This window comes from Saimiri boliviensis, chromosome 7 (genome assembly GCF_048565385.1).
Source record: "Saimiri boliviensis isolate mSaiBol1 chromosome 7, mSaiBol1.pri, whole genome shotgun sequence".
In the NCBI taxonomy this organism is placed as follows: domain Eukaryota; kingdom Metazoa; phylum Chordata; class Mammalia; order Primates; family Cebidae; genus Saimiri; species Saimiri boliviensis.
Genome location: NC_133455.1, coordinates 105,431,167 through 105,453,759, shown reverse-complemented (window position 1 = coordinate 105,453,759; position 22,593 = coordinate 105,431,167). Strand labels below are relative to the sequence as shown.

Sequence of the window (22,593 nt, the reverse complement as noted above, 5' to 3'; positions counted from 1 at the left end):
GGGCAGAGGTCGGAGCACTGAGCTCTCTCGGCTCTGCGGCACTGCCCCCCGGGAGGAGCCGGGGAGGCGGCGGCGCTGTCCCCCCGGGAGGAGCCGGGGAGGCGGCGGCGCTGTCCCCCCATTAGGAGCCGGGGAGGCGGCGGCACGGGCGGAGGCAGCCCCTAGGCGGAGGACCAGGGCCGCAGCGCCGCGGGCTGGGCGGCAGCAGACCGGCTGGGGCGCCCCGGCACGCGGTCGGCCTCTCGGGGCGGGGCGGGGCGGCCGCGGGTCGCGGGCGGATGACGCGCCGGGGCGGGCGGAGGAGCGGCCACTTCCCGGAGCCGCCGGCCGGGGCCGCTCGCTGCACTCGGCGCCGGAGCGGGGAGCCAGCGGCCGCCGCCATGTCCCACCAGACCGGCATCCAAGGTAACGGCGCCCGGCGCGCCCCGCAGGGAAGGGGCTCCCCGGAGGGTCGGGAGAGCCGGGAGGGCTGCAGGGCGGAGAGCGCTGGGGTCGGACGCGGAGCTCCGGGCGTCCGCCCCGCGGGCCGAGCCGGGCCTCCGTGCTGCTCCAGGCTCCTGCTTCCCTGGCGCTCCCGGCCTGCGCCCTCTTCCAGCCCGGGCCCGGCTGCTGCCACGTTGCAGATGGACCCGACATTCGGAGGAGCAAAGGAAATTGGATTTCGAGGTGGCCTGGTTGAAGGGGGCGTGCCCTCCGCCGTCCCCGGCAGTAGTTCAGCTTTACCCCGTTTGGTCAGGTAGGGAAGGGCTGGGACAGTGAAGGCTTCCGGGGCTCCCCTACACTGTCCACAGCCAGGCGAATTTTCCTTTTTCACGGTCCAAAACAGAATGTTACGGGATTTTGATTACAAAAAGAAACATGACAGAATCTTTCTCACATCAGTAGGAGTGCTTCCCAAAACACTCCCGCATTTCCCCCCCAAATAGGAAAGTGAATTATGTTCTGGGAAATCCCGGGTGTGGCGTGTGTTTTGATCTTTAGGTACTCCCCAAGGGGAACTGAAATCCTGATCTGTATGGTTGCACGTTATCATCGCGTGCAGACAGTTGAACCTGCAGTTACATCTGACCTCCATTATTTCCTGGTTTGAAATTGGGCAGTCCAGAAGTGCTCACCTCATCAAGAGTCAAATAATATATCCCCGGGTTACTAGCGATCACTTAACAAGTGCTAGTATAAACTCAAGCTCCTCCTGTCAATTGCGAGTTCTCCCAGATGAATACTTAATTGCATGTTTTATTCTTAAAGATTTTTTATACCACCCCACACATCCCCCTGTACGCATGCTCTCACAAAAGCAGAGTAGCCTCAAGTCTGAAAGCATTGTTTTCTTTATCCGTATTAATTTCGATATATAAATATGTAGTTACCGACTTTCATGCTTGAGCCTTCTAGCAAGCACTACCTACTTAAATAGTGGTTTCTTGCTGTTAATAGACAACATAGGAATGAAACTAGAACGAAACTGAAGCTTTACTGGAACACAAGGGTTAGTTATGAAATATATATTTATTCAATGAGTTTAATCTAGCTTTTGAGAAATCCAAGTCAGAAAAATATAACCTGAAGTAAGTAACATTGAATGCATTTCATTGGCTTTTCTTTAGTCAAGTTAGGATATTTGATATATACTGTTGTTTTTAACGGGAAAATAAAGTGAATTGATGAAGAAAGTGGCTACCATAAGCTTGAAACTGAATTAGAGAATGAAAGCAGGTTTTCAGTATTTTTCCAAAGAGCCATAAAAGTTTTTCAAAATTGTAACTTGCTCATTATTGGGTTTGAGTAACTTCATTATATTCATTCCAGTGTTAATTCTGCTACAAAATTATGTAGCTAAAACAGATTCAAATTATTAGCATACTTTTAAAATGTGTATATTTCTTAATTGTATACAGTCTTCGTTATTTTATGCCATTAGTTTTATAATACTGATAATAAGGATGCTACATGCTCCAGATTTTTTCTTTGTATTCTAAATAATTTTTTCCCATATAGATAGCAAAGAAAAGTATTCATATTTAAGTATAAAAAGTTTACTTTCTTTATCTTTTTTCACAGCAAGTGAAGACGTTAAAGAGATCTTTGCCAAAGCCAGAAATGGAAAGTACAGACTTCTGAAAATATCTATTGAAAATGGTTAGTTAAATATTTTAAAATGTTTTTTGTTCCTGGATTAGTGGCTGTTGTATTTTTAAACTTACTGTGTGTTGTCAGTGATTTGACTATTAATTAATGTGAAACAAGTTCAAATCTTACCTTATGGTAACTTGGATTCCTCATATCTTGTGCAGGTCCCCACGGGCCCCTGATTTCATTCTCAATTCTGTGACTATCAGGGAAATAGAAAGATGTTTTTTGATGTGACTTCTTCCTCTTTTACTTTTTGTGTCTCAGTTTCTGCACCACAGTCCATTTCTAATGTCAGTGCTTCCATCTCTGGAATGGAAATCAGTAAACAGGTGATTATCAAAAACAATAGTTACTTGTGAATTATTCAATAAAGTTTGTTTTGAAACAGAAACAAAGGATTTCAAACTCCCATTTTCTCCATTTGATTGCAACCTTTGCTACAGAAATGATCATTACCCTTACTTGTTTTGGGAAAGTTCTGAGAATATAACAAACTACAAATTGATTTATAAAAAATAATTATTTAAGCACGGAATCTGGTTGAATGCTAGAATTTTTTAAGTCAGGCAGATCTGAATTTGAACAATTTCTGTTACAGCTACTCAATCCCAAAGAATATGTTAAAATATTCCAGTGGCCTAACTTCTTAAGTATCTGGAAATATTTTGCTTTGGAAAAGTAATTTATTCTTTCACAAACTGGAATTAAATCTAATTGGTTTTCTGTTTTTTGCTTATATATTAAAACCAGAATAGTTTATAAATAATATTCAAATATTTGTTTACAAATAATATTCAAAAGGAATATAGTATATTGTAAAGCAGCATATTTTAAAAATACTGGGCCAAAACTTTAAATCCCATCACTTCCTAAGTGACTAGTTAAGGAATTAAAATGGAAAAGTAAATCTAGCATCTCTACAGAAGGAAAATGCCACTATTTCCTAAATAATTATTTTCTAGTTTTACTTTTTGTTTTGTGAAAATTTTTAAATAAGGAAAATTCCAAAGACTAAAATCATATCATAAATACCTATGTCTCCCCTTTATTAATAACTGATAACATTTTACCATATTTACTTCAAGCATTTTAGAAAATTCAGTGTTCTTCTGGCATAAGAGCATCCCCTTTAAACAATTTTACTTCTGATCTCCTTCCCCTGTGGCAACTACAATTAGGAGTTTTGATATTTGTGCAATCTCTTTTTATATGTATCCCTCAATAGCGTATACTGCTCTTTGAGTTCACGTAAACTGAATGATACCATCTTATTCTATATCTTTCCTTTTTCTGAAAATGTTACATTTGCAATTAGTTTTGATAGCTCAATAATTCATTTTAAATCTGAACGGAATGTTACATGACTATGCCGCATACTGTTTTTCCAGTCTCTTGTTGATGAACATTGAGGCTATTTCCAGTCTTCACTGTTACAGTATAGTACTGCAGTGAACAACTTTGTACTTATGTATAAGAGATTCTGTATGCAAAGTAGATTCACAATTTTACTTGATTCTATCGAATAGCATTTCAAAGTGGCTATACCATCTAGGCAAATGTTTAAATCTGGAGCATTATGGCCAAATAGGAGTTAAAACTGGTTTTAGTATTTCTTACTGTACAATTGAGTCTTAATTTCAGAAATTATACTTTTGAATGGCAGTTTAAATATGTTTTGTGGATAACTTAAGCACAGACATTTTGGAAAATAGAAATGTAACCACCCATTATTTGATCATTAAATTCAACTATTATGATCAATTTTATGTTTCTTAGGCTGTGTATATATAAAAATTTTAACCGTGTGCCTAAAATGTTATCTGTTTTTATAATGCTTTATATCATAATTATTTTCTATGTTGCCACATTTTTCCTTTTCAACTTTTTGATGTGAATAATAATAACTGGGAAAGGACTATCATTTTATTTTTCTAGTCTTCATCACGCTACCACTTGGTTTTTCAAACCATTTACCTATCTTTCTAAAAATAATTTTTCATAGAGCAACTTGTGATTGGATCGTATAGTCAGCCTTCAGATTCCTGGGATAAGGATTATGATTCCTTTGTTTTACCCCTGTTGGAAGACAAACAACCGTGCTATATATTATTCAGGTTAGATTCTCAGAATGCCCAGGGCTATGAATGGATATTCATTGCATGGTCTCCAGATCATTCTCATGTAAGTAACTTTTTTGTAGTTTGTTTGACATTAAATGCTAGAAAGATGTTTTTGAAATTTCTAGGCCAAATAAAGGTTAAAAAGCAACAATCATTTCCCATAGAAGGGAATGATCATAAGGAAAAATCCTTGGATTGATAATGTGGAATCAGGAATAATGTACTCAGATTCAGGAGTTTTGCCCTTGAAATCAAAATAATTATTATGCATTTAAAATTTAAAAATTTGTGGCAGTGGCAATTTTTAAAAATTATTATTAAGACAAGCCTCACTCCTGGCTCACTGCAACCTCTGCCTCCCAGGCGCAAGTTATTCCCCTGCCTCAGCATCCTGAGTAGCTGGGATTACTGGCATGTGCCACCACACCCAGCTAATTTTTGTATTTTTAGTAGAAACAGGGTTTCACTCTTGCCCAGGCTTGTCTTGAACTCGTGGCCTTAAGTGATCCACCCACCTCGGCCTCCCAAAGTGCTGGGATTACAGGCATCAGCCACTGTGTCCAGCCTAATTTGTGGCAGTTTTAAAAATGACTCCATGCAAACTGGCCCTGAGAGTAATAATTATAATAAATCTGAGAACTAGTTGAACATAATATTAAATTTTTTTAGTATTATCACATATTTATTAGTCACTACCATTCAAGTGATGGGCCTACATCCAAAAACAAGTATTTTAGGAAAATTGGTGGTAGATTGACTAAATAGAAAAATGGACAAAATTAATATATGAACACAGCCCAATATTTAAAAAATTAATTTGAATTTTTCTTATTAAAAAATAATGGTTTTTAAAGTTATCTACATATTGTTCTCAAAAGATCGTCCTAGTCCTCTTTAACTCCGTATGTTCTGTCTGAGAGAAATACTGGATTTGACCCTGCGGGATTATGAAATTATTTGTTAATTGGTAGTTACCTTTAGTAGCTTTCCATAGTTTCCAGTAGACGCTTTAATAATAGTATATATTACATTTTTTTCCATCCTTATGTCCCTCCTAGGATGGTATATGCCATCAGTAAGCCATGAATTTTCTTAACAACTTAATTCATTAATACCTGATACAGCTTTGAGAAGAATGTCACTATCAAAATTACTTCATTTCAGTTTTCCTCACATTTTAATTTTTTATTCTTGAACTCATGAGTTTGAAAAATGAAGAGTTTTTTAAAATTTATTTTTTTTAACTTTAAAAAAAAAATGTGGCTGGGCGCAGTGGCTCACACCTGTAATCCCAGCACTTTGGGAGGCCGAGGTGGGTGGATCACCAGAGGTTAGGAGTTCGAGACCAGCCTGACCAACATGGTGAAACCTGTCTCTACTAAAAATACAAAAAATTAGCCAGGCATGGTGGTGTATACCTGTAATTCCAGCTACTCTGAGGCTGCAGAATCGTTTGCACGACTCTCCTGCCTCAGGCAGAGGTTGCAGTGAGTTGAGATCACGCTATTGTACTCCAGCCTGGGCAATAAGAGCAAAACTGTGTCAAAAAAACACAAAGTGACATTGTAAATTAAAGGCTGTCTTAATAGCCATTGATAGTTTAGATGCCCATGTTATGATGGTTATTTGTACACACGTACTTTAGAATATTATAGTCAGTGGACTTACACTCAGTTTTATTTTTAATATGCTTCAGAATTTTAATATATTCAGAATGTGCTTTTATAATCGTATGTTTTTGCCTATAAACTTATAAGTAAACTTTCACAACCAAATAGGTTCGTCAAAAAATGTTGTATGCAGCAACAAGAGCAACTCTGAAAAAGGAATTTGGAGGTGGCCACATTAAAGATGAAGTATTTGGAACAGTAAAGGTATTAATTATATTTGTATGTGGACTCTATATGTTGCAATTAAAATGATTAAAGACGAGAACTCCTAGGTAATAGGTAATTGATATGAATTCAGATGGATATTCTGAAAACATGAGAATAAGAAATATTTCATATGATCTAAAAAGCTGTAATGAATATGTAACTGAGTTCATTGATTTGCATCTATTTGACATTGACAATAGTTGGTATTAAAACATACTGATTCTTTGAAAGTATTTATATGGTAAATATATATATTTATATGTATATATACAAAGTGAAATATATTTTTGAACTTTTTTTGTTTAGAGCTTTTTTGATTCAGAAAGTCATATAATCTAGTGGATAGAGCACAAGACTATATGGGAGTATATTGCTTGTTCATCATTAATTGTGAAGTGGGCTGGTTTCTCGGTTTCATGAGTCTCAGTCTTCTAAACCACAAAATTTTGATGCTAGGTAGATCTCTTTGTAGTATTTTTTTCCTTTGATATGAAAATTTTAATATATGAATAATTATAAAGAATTATATAAATCATTATAACAGTATTTAGAATCTGAATATATTATTAGATGCTGATTATTAGATTATGTTGATTATTAGATAATCATAGGGCAATTGATTATTAGATAATCATAGGGCAGTTTTTTTTTTTTTTTTTTTAAGATAATCATAGAGCAGTTGATTATTAGATAATCACAGGGCAGTTTTCCCCAGAAGTTAGTTACAGTTGTCCTATAGACTTGAAGGATGACCGGGTTAAGTATTTCACTTTACTAGTACCAAACTCATACAAAAGTTTTAGTAATTATAAAACTTCAGGAATTGAACAGTAGGTACTCCCCTTAAAAAGTTTTCAAACTTAAAATTAAGGATTAATGAAAAGTAAAAGATATTGAAATTCATAATGCTATTTACTTTTATTTAAAATCTTTCTGTTAATGATTTTGTTTTTCCTCAAGTAACTTCACTCTAGTTTTACTTCTAGAGAATTATTGATTATAGTCCATTTTGTACTTTTAGGAAGATGTATCATTGCATGGATATAAAAAATATTTGCTGTCACAATCTTCCCCTGCCCCACTGACTGCAGCTGAGGAAGAATTACGGCAGATTAAAATCAATGAGGTAAGTTACAGCTTCAAAGCCTTTGCAAGATTTTAAGTGTTTGAAAACAACATATTTTTAATTAATAGATGTGGAGGTAACTAGAGATTAAAGAAGTTAGGTACCTAGGTTTATACTGTTTAGTTTAGAGATAAGGCTATGTGGTTAATGTGTTTTCAGAAAAGAAAAGTTAAACATGAATATTAAACTTTATATGTACTTTATAAATAGCTTTTCCTGTAATCTCCTGTCGGAATAGTAAATCTTCCTGTTGAAGTACAGCCGTTGTTAACTTTGTACTTTGAATATTATATAGAGAAAAAGCGTGTGTTACCCATTTAGTGCAAAGAATATATCTAATAAGGTTGCGTGAAGCAGGTTATTTTGTTGGCTTTCTAGGTTAATTTCTACAAATTTCCTAAGTTAATTTAAACTTTAAGTTTAATCTACTTAAACTTCCTAAGTTAATTTCTACAAATTAACTTCCGTGAACACTACTTGAATAGAGATATATATGGAAGATTATTATTTGAGTACTTGTTGAGCATATTAGAGTCAATAAATTTCAGCCATATTATTTTGTAGTTTATCATTATTTTTAATGTGTTTTCTGCAGCTATTCTAATATACTAGAATAACTACTGTATTTATATTAGGACTTTAAAGAAAAGAGTAAGTAGCCAAAACCACTATTCATTAGCCTGAGTCAGAGACTAATAGGAATCAGTCTGGAGAATGGTCGAATATTATTTAATATTAAACTGGTAGCAAAGATCTGTCATATTTTAATTCATATTATTTGAGTAGGGCTTTTTATGTGATTTTTTTTTTTTTTTACAAGTTTGATAGTTTGTTTTATTTCTTGCAATCAGAACCCAGAGGATCATATTGGGGTATGCATTCGCATATGTTCTATGATGTTTTCATTAACCAATATCATTTATGCTGTAGAATCTCCATTCATTTTTTTTCTAAAAGTAAAATTTCTATTGGACTTTCTGTTGCAACACGGCAAATGAGACCCTATACTAGCTATCATTTATCAAGTGCAAAAATCTTAAACATGTGCATTGAATGCTTTCTTGAAATATCTTTCTCTTCTTTCAATACATGAACACTACGTTCTTAGTAAAGAAATCTCTTAAGTCTGGAACTTCTGCAGTAGTATAACTTGTTGAGCTGTGTTGTGTCTTTGTACACTGTTTGTATTCCTTTCAATTCAGTGCATGGTGTTTGTGTTGCATTTTCTGTCCAACAGAACAAAGTTCTATAGATATTGTATGTAGATTGTTGTTTATAAATTCTGTCAAGTAAAATTTTATAATTAATGGTGTAATCTGATGACACTCTAAAGAGCTTGTGTAGCTCATTGAAATTGTGCCAAACCAAATATAAAAACAAACAAAACCCCCCAAACCCCACTAACACTGTACACTCATTCAAATATTCACTTCCAACATTGTCATAAAGATGTGTCATACACTCTGCATGTTGACAAAATGCTAGCAGGACCATGAACAAATGTGAAAAATAATTTTAATTATAGGTTGGGCTAGGGTTGAATGATATTATTTTATAGAGGTTGGGTTTTCTTATTTTTGTCATATGATACTGCTGACTGCTAAACTTTACCAGTAAATTAAATCTCTCATACTTAGGTACAGACTGATGTGGGTGTGGACACGAAGCATCAGACACTACAAGGAGTAGCATTTCCTATTTCTCGAGAAGCCTTTCAGGCTTTGGAAAAGTTGAATAACAGACAGCTCAACTATGTGCAGTTGGTAAGAGATGTATAATGAGTATTAAATGGCTGCTCTTTTTGGTAGTTTATGGCTTATATAGGGTTTATTTTTAATAGATTTTAAGTTTTAAATGTGCTTTCTGATTTTTAAAATTCGTTTTGTAAATATTCATTGTAAAAAAATTCAAAGAGTCCAAAACTAGTTCCTCTTTTATTTCTTATTCTTTTTAAAAATATGTTTTAACTTAATTTCTTTATATCTGGTTTTAATGAATGTATTTTATTATTTCTTATTCGCAGGAAATAGACATAAAAAATGAAATTATAATTTTGGCCAACACAACAAATACAGAACTAAAAGATTTGCCAAAGAGGATTCCCAAGGATTCAGCTCGTTACCATTTCTTTCTATATAAACATTCCCATGAAGGAGACTATTTAGAGTCCATAGGTATATGATACATTGTTTTTAACATGTTACTTTGAGTTTTTTTATTGGTATATCAGCTCTGTATTTGTATATATTTCTTGCCAAGAGGGTTTAGCTATAGTGTTTTTTTTGGTTTTTTTTTTTTTTTTGAGACGGAGTTTCGCTTGTTACCCAGGCTGGAGTGCAATGGCGCGATCTTGGCTCACTGCAACCTCTGCCTCCCGGGTTCAGGCAATTCTCCTGTCTCAGCCTCCTGAGTAGCTGGGATTACAGGCACACACCACCATGCCCAGCTAATTTTTTGTATTTTTTTGGTAGAGACGGGGTTTCACCATGCTGACCAGGATGGTCTCGCTCTCTTGACCTCGTGATCCACCCGCCTCGGTCTCCCAAAGTGCTGGGATTACAGGCTTGAGCCACTGCGCCCGGCCCAGCTATAGTTTTATGAAGTTTTTATGTACTTGCTTTAATTGATATGCTGCTAATTATATTTGCTATTATTTGAACTTACAGTTTTTATTTATTCAATGCCCGGATACACATGCAGTATAAGAGAACGGATGCTGTATTCCAGCTGCAAGAGCCCTCTGCTGGAAATTGTAGAAAGACAACTACAAATGGATGTAATTAGAAAGGTAGCCCACCTATTTTGAAATCTTCAGTTTTTGCTAGATTTTTCATTTCTATGTAGTTTATGATGCATCATGATTTATCAATGAAAATATTTATTTTGCTTATCATCCTAAATCCTTAGGATCTCCTCTAAGTGCCTGGGGATTACCTATCATGATCCCTATCTCTCTATATATCTATACTCTCTAGTAAGCCACATGTGGATATTTAAGTTTAAATAAGATTTAAAGTTATGTTTCTTAACTCCACTAACTGATGTTAAATGCTCATTAGCTAAATGTGGCTATGGCTACTGTACTGGATAGTGCAGAATTTATAGGACATTTCCATCAGTGCAAAAAGTCCTATTGGACAGTGCTGCCGGAGCTACAGGTTTGCAATTCTTTCTGGAACCCATATTAATAAGGAATTATAGTCTCCCTTATGACTGCAAATTACGGGATGGTTGTGAATCTTTCCAGTTTGGGGGAAGGGAGGAATAAACATAAACATTTGAATTTTGGGAATTAAGCTACCAATTTTCTTAATACAGATAAGGCATGGGGAAAGATGTATTCTTGAGCCCTTAAACTCATAAAAATACAGGTCCTTAAAAACTACCAGTGTTTTTAGATTCTGAACCCTTCATGCTTTTTAAGTTCCTAAGAATCAATCACTCTAGCATGAGTAGCACCTTCTATAGCAGGAATCAGCTGACTTTTTCTGCCGAGGACCAAATAGTAAGTAAAGGCTTTGCCAGGCCACATATAAACTCTGTCACATATTCTTACTGTTGTTAACAACCCTTAAAAAATGTAAAACAATCTTACCTTAGGCAGGATTTGGCCTTGGGCCCATGGTTTGTTTATCTCTCTTCTGGGAGGATATCAAGTGACCAAGTGATAAAAGGGCCATGAGTAAATGTTTCTTGAATAAAGTGTGCATCAAAGCAACTTGAGAATATAATGGTGGCTTCTATTTTTAAACACTATATTTAAATTGGAGCAGTAAGAAAGAAGGAAGTGAATGTAGCTGATTATATATTCAAGTAACTCATTTAGCCCCTTCTCCCAAAAGAAGAAAGTGAAACTGTTTACATATGACCCTTTATTCTGCTTTACTGGAATGAGTATTACATATTTGTTTGTAAGCATTCATATATTATGAAAACCAGCTTGTGTGTATTAGGTTTTGAATGTTATGCTTCTAATTTTATCTTTTACAGATTGAGATAGACAATGGGGATGAGTTGACTGCAGACTTCCTTTATGAAGAAGTACATCCCAAGCAGCATGCACACAAGCAAAGTTTTGCAAAACCAAAAGGTCCTGCAGGAAAAAGAGGAATTCGGAGACTAATTAGGGGCCCAGCAGAAACCGAAGCTACTACTGATTAAAGTCGTCACATTAAACATTGCAATACTAGTTTTTTAAAAGTCCAGCTTTTAGTACAGGAGAACTGAAATCATTCCATGTTGATATATAGTAGGGAAAAAAATTGTACTTTTTGGAAAATAGCACTTTTCACTTCTGTGTGTTTTTAAAATTAATGTTATAGAAGACTCATGATTTCTATATTTGAGTTAAAGCTAGAAAAGGGGTTCAACATAATGTTTAATTTTGTCACACTATTGTCATAGTGTTGATTCCACACTTTCACATACTTCTTAAAATTTTATACAGTTGGGCCAGTTCTAGACAGTCTGATGTCTTGAAGGATAAACTTACTACTTTCTTGTGGGACAGAAAGACCTTAAAATACTCATATTACTTTAGTGTGCCTCAGAAAAGGCCAGAAGTTGCTTACTCTGAGTAGCTGTGCTAACTGTTGTCAGACTGTAGGATCATGTCTGCAACTTTTAGAAATAGTGCTTTATATTGCAGCAGCCTTTTATATTTGACTTTTTTTTTAATAGCATTAACATTGCAGATCAGCTCACTCTGAAACTTTAAGGGTACCAGATATTTTCTATACTACAGGATTTCTGATGACATTGAAGGACTAAACAGCCTTAGTAAATTATCTTTCTAATGCTCTGTGTGGCCAAACCTTTATGTTGAGATTGAAATTTAAATTAATATCATTCAAAAGGAAAAAAATGTTGAGTTTTAAAAATGAGGATCTCCTTTTTTCTCCAAAACCACACATATTTATAGGCAAATTGTGTTATTACTTCTGAGCAAATACTCAGATTTAAAATTACTTTAAAGTCCTAGTACTTAACAGGCTAACACAGATAAACACCTTAATAATCTCCTTTCAATTATACTGTATTTCAAAACATGTTTAGCTGTTTTCTAATGCTTTGTATTTTCAGTTAAAACCCAGAGAGATTTTGAGCCTCGTATTTCTCTGATACTTGAAATGGAGGGATCAAGAACACTTCATGGTTAATCTGTTAAACCTGCTGCAAGAGCCATAACTTTGAGGCATTTTCTAAATGAACTATGGGGATCCAGGATTTGTAATTTCTTGATCTAAACTTTATGCTGCGTAAATCAAATATCAGAAATGCACATTTCATAGTGTGAAGCACTCATTTCTAAACCTTATTATCTAAGGTAATATATGCACCTTTCAGAAATTTGTGTTCAAGTAAGTAAAGCATATTAGAATAATTATGGGTTGACAGATTTTTAAAATAGAATTTAGAGTATTTGTGTGGGGTTTTGTTTGTTTACAAATAATCAGACTATAATATTTAAACATGCAAAGTAACTGACAATAATGTTGCACTTGTTTACTAAAGATATAAGTTGTTCCATGGGTGCACATGTAGACTGACACACAGACACCCAAATTACTGCATTAAGAATCCTGGAGGTGTGTTGCAGACCATAGCTAAAGCTGTTATTTTCAGTCAGGAAGACTACCTGTCATGAAGGTATAAAATAATTTAGAAGTGAATGTTTTTTCTGTACCATCTATGTGCAATTATACTCTAAATTCTACACTACATTAAAGTAAATGGACATTCCAGAATATAGATGTGATTATAGTCTTAAACTATTATTAAACCAATGATTGCTGAAAATCAGTGATGCATTTGTTATAGAGTATAACTCATCGTTTACAGTTTGTTTTAGGTGGCATTATCATAACTAGATGGTGAATAACATATTCCCAATAAATTTATATAGCAATGAGGAATTACATGCCTTCTGGTGGACATTTTATAAGTGCATTTTATATCACAATAAATTTTTTTTCTCTTTAAGTTGTGTACTGTTGGTTTTTCCATTATAATTTTTTTAAATGTTTGTATAATTTTGCATAATTCAGTACCTGATGATAGGTTAGAAATTCCATTCAAAATAAATATTTGTTAATTAGTCTGCCTAAGTCCAAAAAGGATTTTAAGTAGCTTTAAACCTAGGCAAGAATAGTCATGACTATAGGGTGCTTAATTTAAAATTTTGCCCCTGTTGGAGCAATAATAAAAATGCCATGAGTTAATTCATTTTCTGTGATAGAAGCACCCCAGCACCAATTTACTTGACACTAAGCTCTTAAGAGACTTGCTATTGTATTCATTCATTTGAAAAATGCTGAATGTACTCCTACTGTGTGCAATTTGCTATCAAATCCTTTTTGTTAGAGATGCAACAAAATGGATGTCTTCTGTAGCAGTTTACAAAACATGCAGAAACAGCTTTAGAAAGCCTCATTGTTAAAACTTTTAAACATTAGCTAAGACATTTCTACTCAGAACTAAATTAATGTGTCTGAGGTACGCACTTTAAATAGTTTGATGTATATGCTTTCACATTTTCTTTGCATATACGACCATATATTGTGATGATGGAATGTTGTTTTTAAAATAAAATACTAATTCTGGGCTTCATACTAGATTTTGATCCAGTAGGTGGGTCCAGGAATCAAATAGTTTCATAAATGATTCATGGCTAGGGAACAGTTTACCTTAAATTATATAAATTGCAGCTCTTCCCCACCCTAATTCAGTCAACAAACAAGTTTTACAGTGTACTATTTATGATAGTGGCAATATCTCGTAGAAGAAAGTTTATATCTTACTGTTGCCTAGTAGCTCTCCACCTTCCTTATCAGTCTGCTTCAGTTCACTTGCAGCTCTCTTTTCCTCTGGTAGAAGCAGCACAGCCTCAAGAGCACATGACTCTAACCCCTATCTACATGCCTTCCTCACAGGTCTCTCTGCTCAAGTGTCACTGTCATCTCCTTAGAGAGGTCTCCCCTAATTTCCCTATTTGATTGTATGCCTTGTTCCTCTCACCTTAATCCTGCTTTATTCCTCCTCATGGCACTTAGGCATTCTATATCTGTGCGTATATTGTCTCCTGCACTAAAATACAAGTTCAGTGGGGGCAAGAAACTTAGCTTCTTTCACTGCTACATCCTTAGCACCTAGAAGTTTCTATGACATAGTGGGCATTTTTCAATTTGTTGAATGAATAAATGAATTTACCTTTCCTTGAAGAGCAGATGTGAAAGGAGCACATGCCAGCAGTGGTGGGTCACTAGAGGATCTATCCTCCATCACTCTAATTTCTGGACACAGCAAAACTCACTAGCACTGGCAAAATCTGCCCTGCGATGGCCATGGGTTCCACCACACAAAGTGCTGCTGTAGATCCATTCCTGAGCATCAAGTGCCTTCCAGTAGGGATCCTCATTCAGCTGATTCTGTGCTCCAAAAAGACTGAGACCAGCTTCTACTCAACTGTCAATGCTGCTCCACTACCACCCTCATTTGCCAGGATTCAGCCAGGTTGTAGTTTCTTAGTGAACTCTGGATGGTTAATGGTGAAGAGGCAAACCATGAATGGGGGTGAGATTGTATTTCTTGGTTTTCTAATACCAAGCTGTATTAATAAGACAAGCTGGGCCATTTCCTTGTGTGTGTGTGTATTCGTGACTGCCATTTACTGGCTACATGACTAAATCAGTCATGATTTAGTCATACTAATGCATAACAAATGGTCCATTTAAAAATCGTGACTTGAGAGTTCCAAGACAGTCAATTAGGAGCAGCTCAGGATTGCAGCTCCCAGTGAAAGTGCAGAGGGTGAGTGGATGCTGCATTTCCAGACAGATTTTTGTTGCCCACAGACCAGGAGATAACCAAGTGGAGGAGCCCCACGGGTCACCAGTGCTACTCTTTTGGCTGGCGTGGCTGTTTTGCTGGTGCCCCAGTGCAGCGGTTCTCAGCGCAAAATACACAGGACTGGGTGACCTTTTGGCTGGCAATTGGAGCTCCAGGAAGGCAGAGTCGCCCATTCAGCTGATTAAAAAGGGGAATGAAACAGGGAGCCAGACCAAGAGATCTCCGGGCAAAAAAGTGCCACGAATCTCAGTGCTGCTGTTTCAGCCAGTGCAGTGGGTCACCACATAGGAAATCACACAGATCCCAGCACCTTTTCAACAAGTGACTGGAACACCTGGGAGAGAGTTGACTGTTCAACTAAAAAAAAAAAAAAAAAAAGACTCGGAGACAGGGAGCCAGGTGATCAGGCTTGGCTGGTCCCACCCCTACAAAAAAATAGCAGTTGGAAACACTGTGGGTTGAGAGTTTCACAGCAAGCACAACTGAACCCAGGAAGGTTCAACTCTGTGCGGGATGGGCATCCGCCATTACCGAGGCACTCCACCCCTATGGAGGTAGGCTGCCTCCCTGCTGGGTAAGGCAGCCCTGAAAAAAAAAAAAAGCAGCAACAAGCAACGGAAACTCATAAATAAAGCCCTAACTCCCCGGGACTGAGCACCTGGGGAAAAAAAAGGGGGGGTGGTTTATGAGTTCTGCTGCAGCAGACTTAAACATATCTGCCCAGCAGCTCTGAATGAACAACAGAGTTCACAGCTCAGCAGTTGAGCTCCTATAAAGGACAGACTGTCTCCTCAAGCAGCTCCTTGACCCCTGTATACCCAAAGAATCACCTCATAAAGCAGAGCTCAGACTGACATTTGGCGGGTATCCTTCTGGGACAAAGATAGCAGAAGAAGAAACTGATAGCAACCCTTACAGTCCTGCAGCTGCTGCAGATGATCCCCAGGCAAGCAGGGTCTGGAGTGGACCTTAGCAGTCCTACAGTAGAGGCGCCAGACTGTTAGAAGGAAAACTAAGAAACAGAAATAATTTTATCATCAACAAACTGGATGTCCACTGAGAGACCCAATCTGAAAGTCAGGAACTACAAAGATGACAGGTGGATAAATCCACAAAGATGGGAAGAAACCAGCGCAAAAAGGCTGAAAACACCCGAAACCAGAATGCCTCTCCTCCTACAAGTGATCACAGCTCCTCACCAGCAAAGGAACAAGACCTGATGGAGAATGAGTGTGATGAATTGACAGAATCAGGCTTCAGAAGGTGGATAGTAAGAAACTTCTGTGAGCTAAAAGAATATATTCTAACCCAATGCAAAGAAACTAAGAACCTTGAAAAAAAATTTGATGAAATACTAATGACAATAGACAATTTAGAGAGGAATATAAGTGAATTGATGGAGTTGAAAAACACAACACAAGAACTTTGCAAAGTGTGCACAGTTTTTTTTTTTGAGATCGAGTTTCACTCTTGTTACCCAGGCTGGAGTGCAATGGTGCGATCTTGGCTCACCGCAACCTCCGTCTCCTGGGTTTAGGCAATTCTCCTGCCTCAGCCTCCTGACTAGCTGGGATTACAGGCACGTGCCACCATGCTCAGCTAATTTTTTGTATTTTTTTTTTTTTCTTTTTGGTAGAGACAGGGTTTCACCATGTTGACCAGGATGGTTCTCAATCACTTGACCGCGTTATCCACCTGCCTCGGCCTCCCAAAGTGCTGGGATTACAGGCTTGAGCCACCATGCCCAGCCAGTATGCACAAGTTTTAACAGTCAAATTGACCAAGCAGAAGAAAGGATATCAGAGGTTAAAGATCAACTCAATGAAACAAAACGAGAAGGCAAGAATAGGGAAAAAAAAGGTAAAAAGGAATGAACAAAGTCTCCAAGAAATATGGGACTATGTGAAAAGACCTAATCTACGTTTGATAGGTGTACCTGAATGTGACGAAGAGAATGAATCCAAGCTGGAGAATACTCTTCAGGATACTATCCAGGAAAACTTCCCCAACCTAGCAAGGCAGGCCAATATTCAAGTCCAGGCAATACAGAGAACACCACAAAGATATTCCTCAAGAAGAGCAACCCCAAGGCACATAATTGACAGAGTCACCAGGGTTCAAGTGAAGGAGAAAATGCTAAGGGCAGCCAGAGAAAAAGGTCAGGTTACCCACAAAGGGAAGCCCTTCAGAATCACAGCAGATCTCTCAGCAGAAACCCTACAAGCCAGAAGAGAGTGGGGGCCAATATTCAACGTCCTTAAAGAAAAGAACTTTCAACCCAGAATTTTATATCCAGCCAAACTAAGTTTCATTAGTGAAGGAAAAATAAAATCCTTTGTGAACAAGCAAGTACTCAGAGATTTCATCACCACTAGGCCTGCTTTACAAGAGCTCCTGAAATAAGCACTACACATAGAAAGGAACAACCAGTATCAGCCACTCCAAAAACATACCAAAAGGTAAAGAGCATCAACATAATGAAGAATCTGCATTAACTAACGGGCAAAACAGCCAGCTAGCATTAAATGGCAGTATCAAATTCACACATATCAATATTAACCCTAAATTTAAATGGACTAAATGTCCCAATCAAAAGACACAGACAGGCAAATTGGATAAAAAGCCAAAACCCATTGATGTGCTATATCCAGGAAACCCATCTCACATGCAAGGATACACAAAAGCTCAAAATAAAGGGATGGAGGAAGATTTACCAACCAAATGGAGAGCAAAAAAACAGCAGGAGTTGTAATTCTCATCTCTGATAAAATAAACTTTAAACCAACAAAGATCAAAAGAGACAAAGAAGGACATTACATAATGGTAAAAGGATTAATGCAACAACAAAAGCTAACGATCCTAAATAAATACATACCCAATACAGGAGCACCCAGATACATAAGGCAAGTTCTTAATGAGTTACAAAGAGACTTAGACTCCCACACAATAATAGTGGGAGACTTTAACACCCCATTGTCAATATTAGATAGGTCAACGAGACAGAAAATCAACAAGGATATTCAGGACTTGAACTCAAACTTGGAACAAGCAAACCTAATAGACATTTACAGAACTCTCCACCCCAAATCCACAGAATATACATTCTTCTCAGCACCACATCACACCTACTCTCTAAGTGACCACATGATTGGAAGTAAATTACTCCTCAGCAAATGCATAGCATTTCACAGGTTTAAGTGAAATATTGGTTGACTGCTTGTTTGTTATCTTCCTTTTTATTCCTTCCTGTCTCCATTGTCAAGTACAATTATTGGCATAAAAGAGGTTTTTAATATCCATTTTCAGACTGCACTCCAGCTTGGGCAATACAGCAAGACTCCCGATCTCTCTCCCTTTCTCTTTCTCTTTTTTTCTTTTCTTTTTTTCTTTCCTTCCTTCCTTCCTTCCTTAAAAAAATGAAAAATAAAAACAAACTACCCTCCAACGTGAATTTCATGGTAGCTTATGCCTGTAATCTCATACTTTGTGAAGCTAAGGCAGGAGGATTCCTTGAATCCAGGAGTTCAAAGCCAGCCTCAGCAACATAGTGAGATCCTGTTTCTACAAAGAATTAAAAAAAAAAAAAAAAATTAGCTGGGCATAGTGACACACACCTGTACTCCCAGCTACTCAAGGGGCTAAGGCAGGAGAATCACTTGAGCCTGAGAGGTCAAGCCTGCAGTAAGTTGTGATCACACTGCTGTACTCCAGCATGAGTGACAAAATGAGACTCTACCTTAAAAAAAAAAAAAAAAAGTAGTGGTTTAAAACTATCCTTCCTCACAAATCTATAGTTGGTTGATGTCCCATGTCTCATATATGTCTGTGATCAGGTGGCAGGCGGCTGATTAAAGATGACCTCGTCTGAGATGCCTTGTCTTTGTTTTACATGGCCTGTCATCAGCAGCATGTTCGCCTTGGCTTGTTCTCATGTTGGTGGCAGGGTTCCAAATGAGAGAAGTAGTGCACAGGGGCTTTTGAGGCCTAGGCTTGGAACTGATCATCACTTTTGCTGTAAGCAAGTTACAAGGCCAGCCCAGATTTAATGGTTGAGCAAATAGATTTTATCTCTTGATGGGAAAAATTACAAAGCCATATTGCAAAAGGCATCAAATATATGGAAGAGTGGAGAACTGCAGTCCAAATACAATAAATCTTTGCGATGTCTCAAAATTTCCTCAAGAAGTAAAAGAATAGAACCTACATTGTGGATTTATCAAATCAGATCATGCTTATAAAACACTTAGCACAATGTTTGGCACAATAGCTCTCAACACATGACAGAGAAAATGATTATGATTAATATGATGTACAGGTATAGTGTTCATGGTAAAGACTGCAACTGATGCCAGATGCTGATTTCTGCATACAACTTATTAGCTACATAATCTTGAGTGATTTCCTCATCTGTACAATGTTAATATTATTACCAAATTCATATGATTGTTAAAAGGGTTAAATTATGCACTTTGAACAGTACTCATAAATGTTTAATAAAAATAGTACAATAGGTAATTTAAAAATTAAATATATATTGTTAGCCTCTTTTACATCACTATAAAGGAATACCTGATGCTGGGTAATTTATAAAGAAAAAAGGTTTGTTTTGGCTTATGGTTCTGCAGGCTGTACTAGCATGGCGTCAACATCTGCCTGGCTTCTGATGAAGGCCCTGGGAAGCTTACAATCATGACAGAAGGCAAAGGGGGAGTGTATCATATGGCAGCAGCAGTATCAAAAGAAAGAAAGGGGAGGTCCAGACTCTTTTCAGCCACCAGATTTCACATGAACTGAGAACTCACTCATCACCAATGGCTATAAGCCATTCATGAGGGATCCGCCCCTATAACCCAAACATTTCCCATCAGGCCCCAAATCCAACACTGGGGATATTTAAACATGACATTTGAGGGAGACAAATATCCAAACAATATCATTTTACCCCCAGCCCCCCAAATCTCATGTCTTTCCCACACTGCACAATATAATCATCCCTTCCCAATAGTCCCTCAAAGTCTTTTTTTTTTTTTTTTTTTTTTTTTTTTTGAGACGGAGTTTCGCTCTTGTTACCCAGGCTGGAGTGCAATGGCACGATCTCGGCTCACCGCAACCTCCGCCTCCTGGTCTCAGGCAATTCTCCTGCCTCAGCCTCCTAAGTATCCGGGATTACAGGCACGCGCCACCATGCCCAGCTAGTTTTATTGTATTTTTAGTAGAGACGGGGTTTCACCATGTTGACCAGGATGGTCTCGATCTTTCGACCTCGTGATCCACCCGCCTCGGCCTCCCAAAGTGCTGGGATTACAGGCTTGAGCCACCGCGCCCGGCCAAGTCCCTCAAAGTCTTAACTCATTCTAGCATGACTCAAAAATCCAGTCTCATTTGAGACTCAAGGTAAGTTCCTTCTACCTATGAGCCTTTGAAATAAAATATAAGTTATTTACCTCCAAGATATAGTTGGTGGTGCAGTTATTGAGTAAAACATTCTTGTCCCAAAAGGGAGAAATTGGCTAAAGAAAGGGATAAAAGGCTCCACCCAAGTCTGAAACCCAGCAGGGAAGACATTAAACTTTACAGCCCCAACATATTCCTTGGTTCTATGTCCTGCATCCTGGGCATACTGGTGCAAGGGATGGGTGGTCCTCAAGGCCTTGGACAGCTCCATCCCTGTGGCTTTGCAGGGTGCGTGGCTTCCCTTATTGTTGAAGTTGAGTGCCTGTGGCTTTTCCAGGCTCAGTGTGCAAGCTGCTGGTGGCTCTACCATTCTTAGGTCTGAAGAGTAGCAGCACGCTTCCCAGAGCTCCACTAGGCAGTGCCCTGCTGGGGACTCCGTGTTGGGGCTCCAACCCCACATTTCAGTATGTGCACTATAAGTCCCCCATTGCACATGCTCTGTATGATTTCCACATACCCCTCAAATGTGCACAGAACCTGTAAATATGATGGGAAATTGTCATGGGAAAAACATCATGGGAGAGTATCTGTATTTGTTTTCTATTACTGCATAATAAATTATCACAAGTTTAAAGGCTTAATGCAACTTATTTATTTGAGACAGAGTCTTGCTGTGTCACCCAGGCTGGAATACAGTGGTGCAATCTCAGCTCACTGCAACCTCTGCCTCTGGTTCCAGCAATTCTCCTGCATCAGCCACCCAAGTAGCTGGGACTATAGGCATGCATCACCATGCCCAATTAATTTTTGTATTTTTAGTAGAGACAGGATTTCACCATGTTGGTCAGGCTGGTCTTGAATTCCTAACATTAAGTGATCTGGCCGCCTCAGCCTCCCAAAGTGCTGGGATTTACAGCTGTGAGCCACCACATCCAGCCAATGTGACCCATTATCTCAGTTTTATATATTAGAAGTCCAGCACAGCATAGATAGGTTCTCATACTGAAGATCACACAAAGCTGAACTCTAGGCATCAGCCTCGGCTGTGGTATCATCTGAGGTTCAGAGAACTCTTCTAAGCTCACTCAAAGATTGTTGGAAGAATTCAATTACTTGTGGTTGCAAGTGAGGTTCCATTTTTTTTTTTTTTTTTCCCTGCTTGCTCATAACTGGAAGGTAGCTCTCATCTCCTAGAGGCTACCTTTAGGTTTTAGCCAATGTACCCCTCTCACAACATGGTACTTACTTCTTCAAGACTTACAAGGAGAATCCTTCTTGCAAGAGTTCACCTGATTAGATCAGGCCCTTTCAATAGTCTCAAAGGGAGTTTAGGAACTCTAACTGCATCTGCAAAATTCCATCAACTTTGTCATGTAACATAATCTAATAATGGATATTTCATTATGGCAGTATCATCAAGGGATATTTGACTTGTGGTAAATGATTGCTGTAAACACAATCTATAAAAATATGCGTAATAGGATTTTATACATGACTCCATAAACTTTAAATTTTATATCATTTTACAATTTACAAAGTACTTGTATATATTCTGCATCATTTGATTTTCATGACTATCTGTCAGAGAAGCACAGTAGATATTAGCCCAATGTTATTAGCGGCTCATAGCAGCTAAGTGTGTGTCCAAAGCTTTACAGCAAATTAGTAGTGGAGTCAGTTGGGCTTTAAATAAGAGTGTTTCCACCCTACATACAGCCATGGCTCTTTTTGCTAGCCCTGTAATTTTCAAACTGAGTTTGGTGATGCTTGAAAGAGATGTTGCAGGGATTACTCTAAGAACTGAGGGTGATACTAATGGGTAGGGCTAAGTGTTGATATGATGGCTCTATTTTTGTATGTTGGACGTTCAACCTATGCTTTAATAACTACTGCCCTGCACTAGGCTGCCTTGTTAAAGAAGAATATTTAGGAAAAAAATTAGTTGAAAAAATGGTTGAGACAGGTGTATATAAAAAGTCAAGAGTCGAGCCCCATGAAGTTTTAAGAAGCTGTCATCTCTTGCAGCAGCTGTTGAACCTTTAAAAAAAAAAAAGATAGAAAAAAGCAAAACCATATTACACAGCTGCTTTGAAAT

The 22,593-nt window shown here is 37.8% G+C and overlaps 2 protein-coding genes across 7 annotated transcripts in view; one reads left to right on the top strand and one right to left on the bottom strand.

The window, feature by feature from the left end:
* The first annotated feature begins 302 nt into the window (after nucleotides 1–302).
* On the top strand, nucleotides 303–13,238 carry TWF1 (twinfilin actin binding protein 1). 2 transcript variants are annotated; one of them, XM_074403159.1, is made up of 10 exons: nucleotides 317–405; nucleotides 2,062–2,139; nucleotides 4,136–4,314; nucleotides 6,032–6,127; nucleotides 7,152–7,256; nucleotides 8,108–8,128; nucleotides 8,894–9,019; nucleotides 9,280–9,430; nucleotides 9,923–10,044; nucleotides 11,247–13,238. In XM_074403159.1, the coding sequence occupies exons 1-10, from the start codon at nucleotides 381–383 to the stop codon at nucleotides 11,415–11,417; spliced, it is 1,074 nt and encodes a 357-aa protein (XP_074259260.1). In that variant the 5' UTR covers nucleotides 317–380; the 3' UTR covers nucleotides 11,418–13,238. The 2 variants fall into 2 exon arrangements, with proteins under 2 accessions (XP_003941527.3, XP_074259260.1); XM_003941478.4 differs by lacking the exon at nucleotides 8,108–8,128 and having other exon boundaries at nucleotides 303–405.
* The window catches only part of IRAK4 (interleukin 1 receptor associated kinase 4), a 48,653-nt gene continuing 28,319 nt past the window's right edge, over nucleotides 2,260–22,593 (bottom strand). For 3 of the 5 annotated variants that reach the window (XM_003941481.4, XM_039461625.2, XM_074403158.1), the window contains one exon: nucleotides 21,127–22,535. In XM_003941481.4, the coding sequence (XP_003941530.1) occupies nucleotides 22,500–22,535 (36 nt within the window). In that variant the 3' untranslated portion in view covers nucleotides 21,127–22,499. Of the gene's footprint in view, nucleotides 2,440–8,015; nucleotides 21,036–21,126; nucleotides 22,536–22,593 lie in introns of those variants that run through there. The other 2 variants (XR_012518568.1, XR_012518567.1) reach the window with 2 other exon arrangements.

What these genes read in the sequence shown, in the direction of transcription:
- TWF1 (XM_074403159.1), top strand. Translation starts at nt 381, where the DNA reads ATGTCCCACCAGACCGGCATCCAAG. An exon ending in CCACCAGACCGGCATCCAAG is followed by an intron (nt 406 to 2,061) that starts GTAACGGCGCCC and finishes CTTTTTTCACAG; the next exon opens with CAAGTGAAGACGTTAAAGAG. An exon ending in ACCCAGAGGATCATATTGGG is followed by an intron (nt 8,129 to 8,893) that starts GTATGCATTCGC and finishes TCTCATACTTAG; the next exon opens with GTACAGACTGATGTGGGTGT.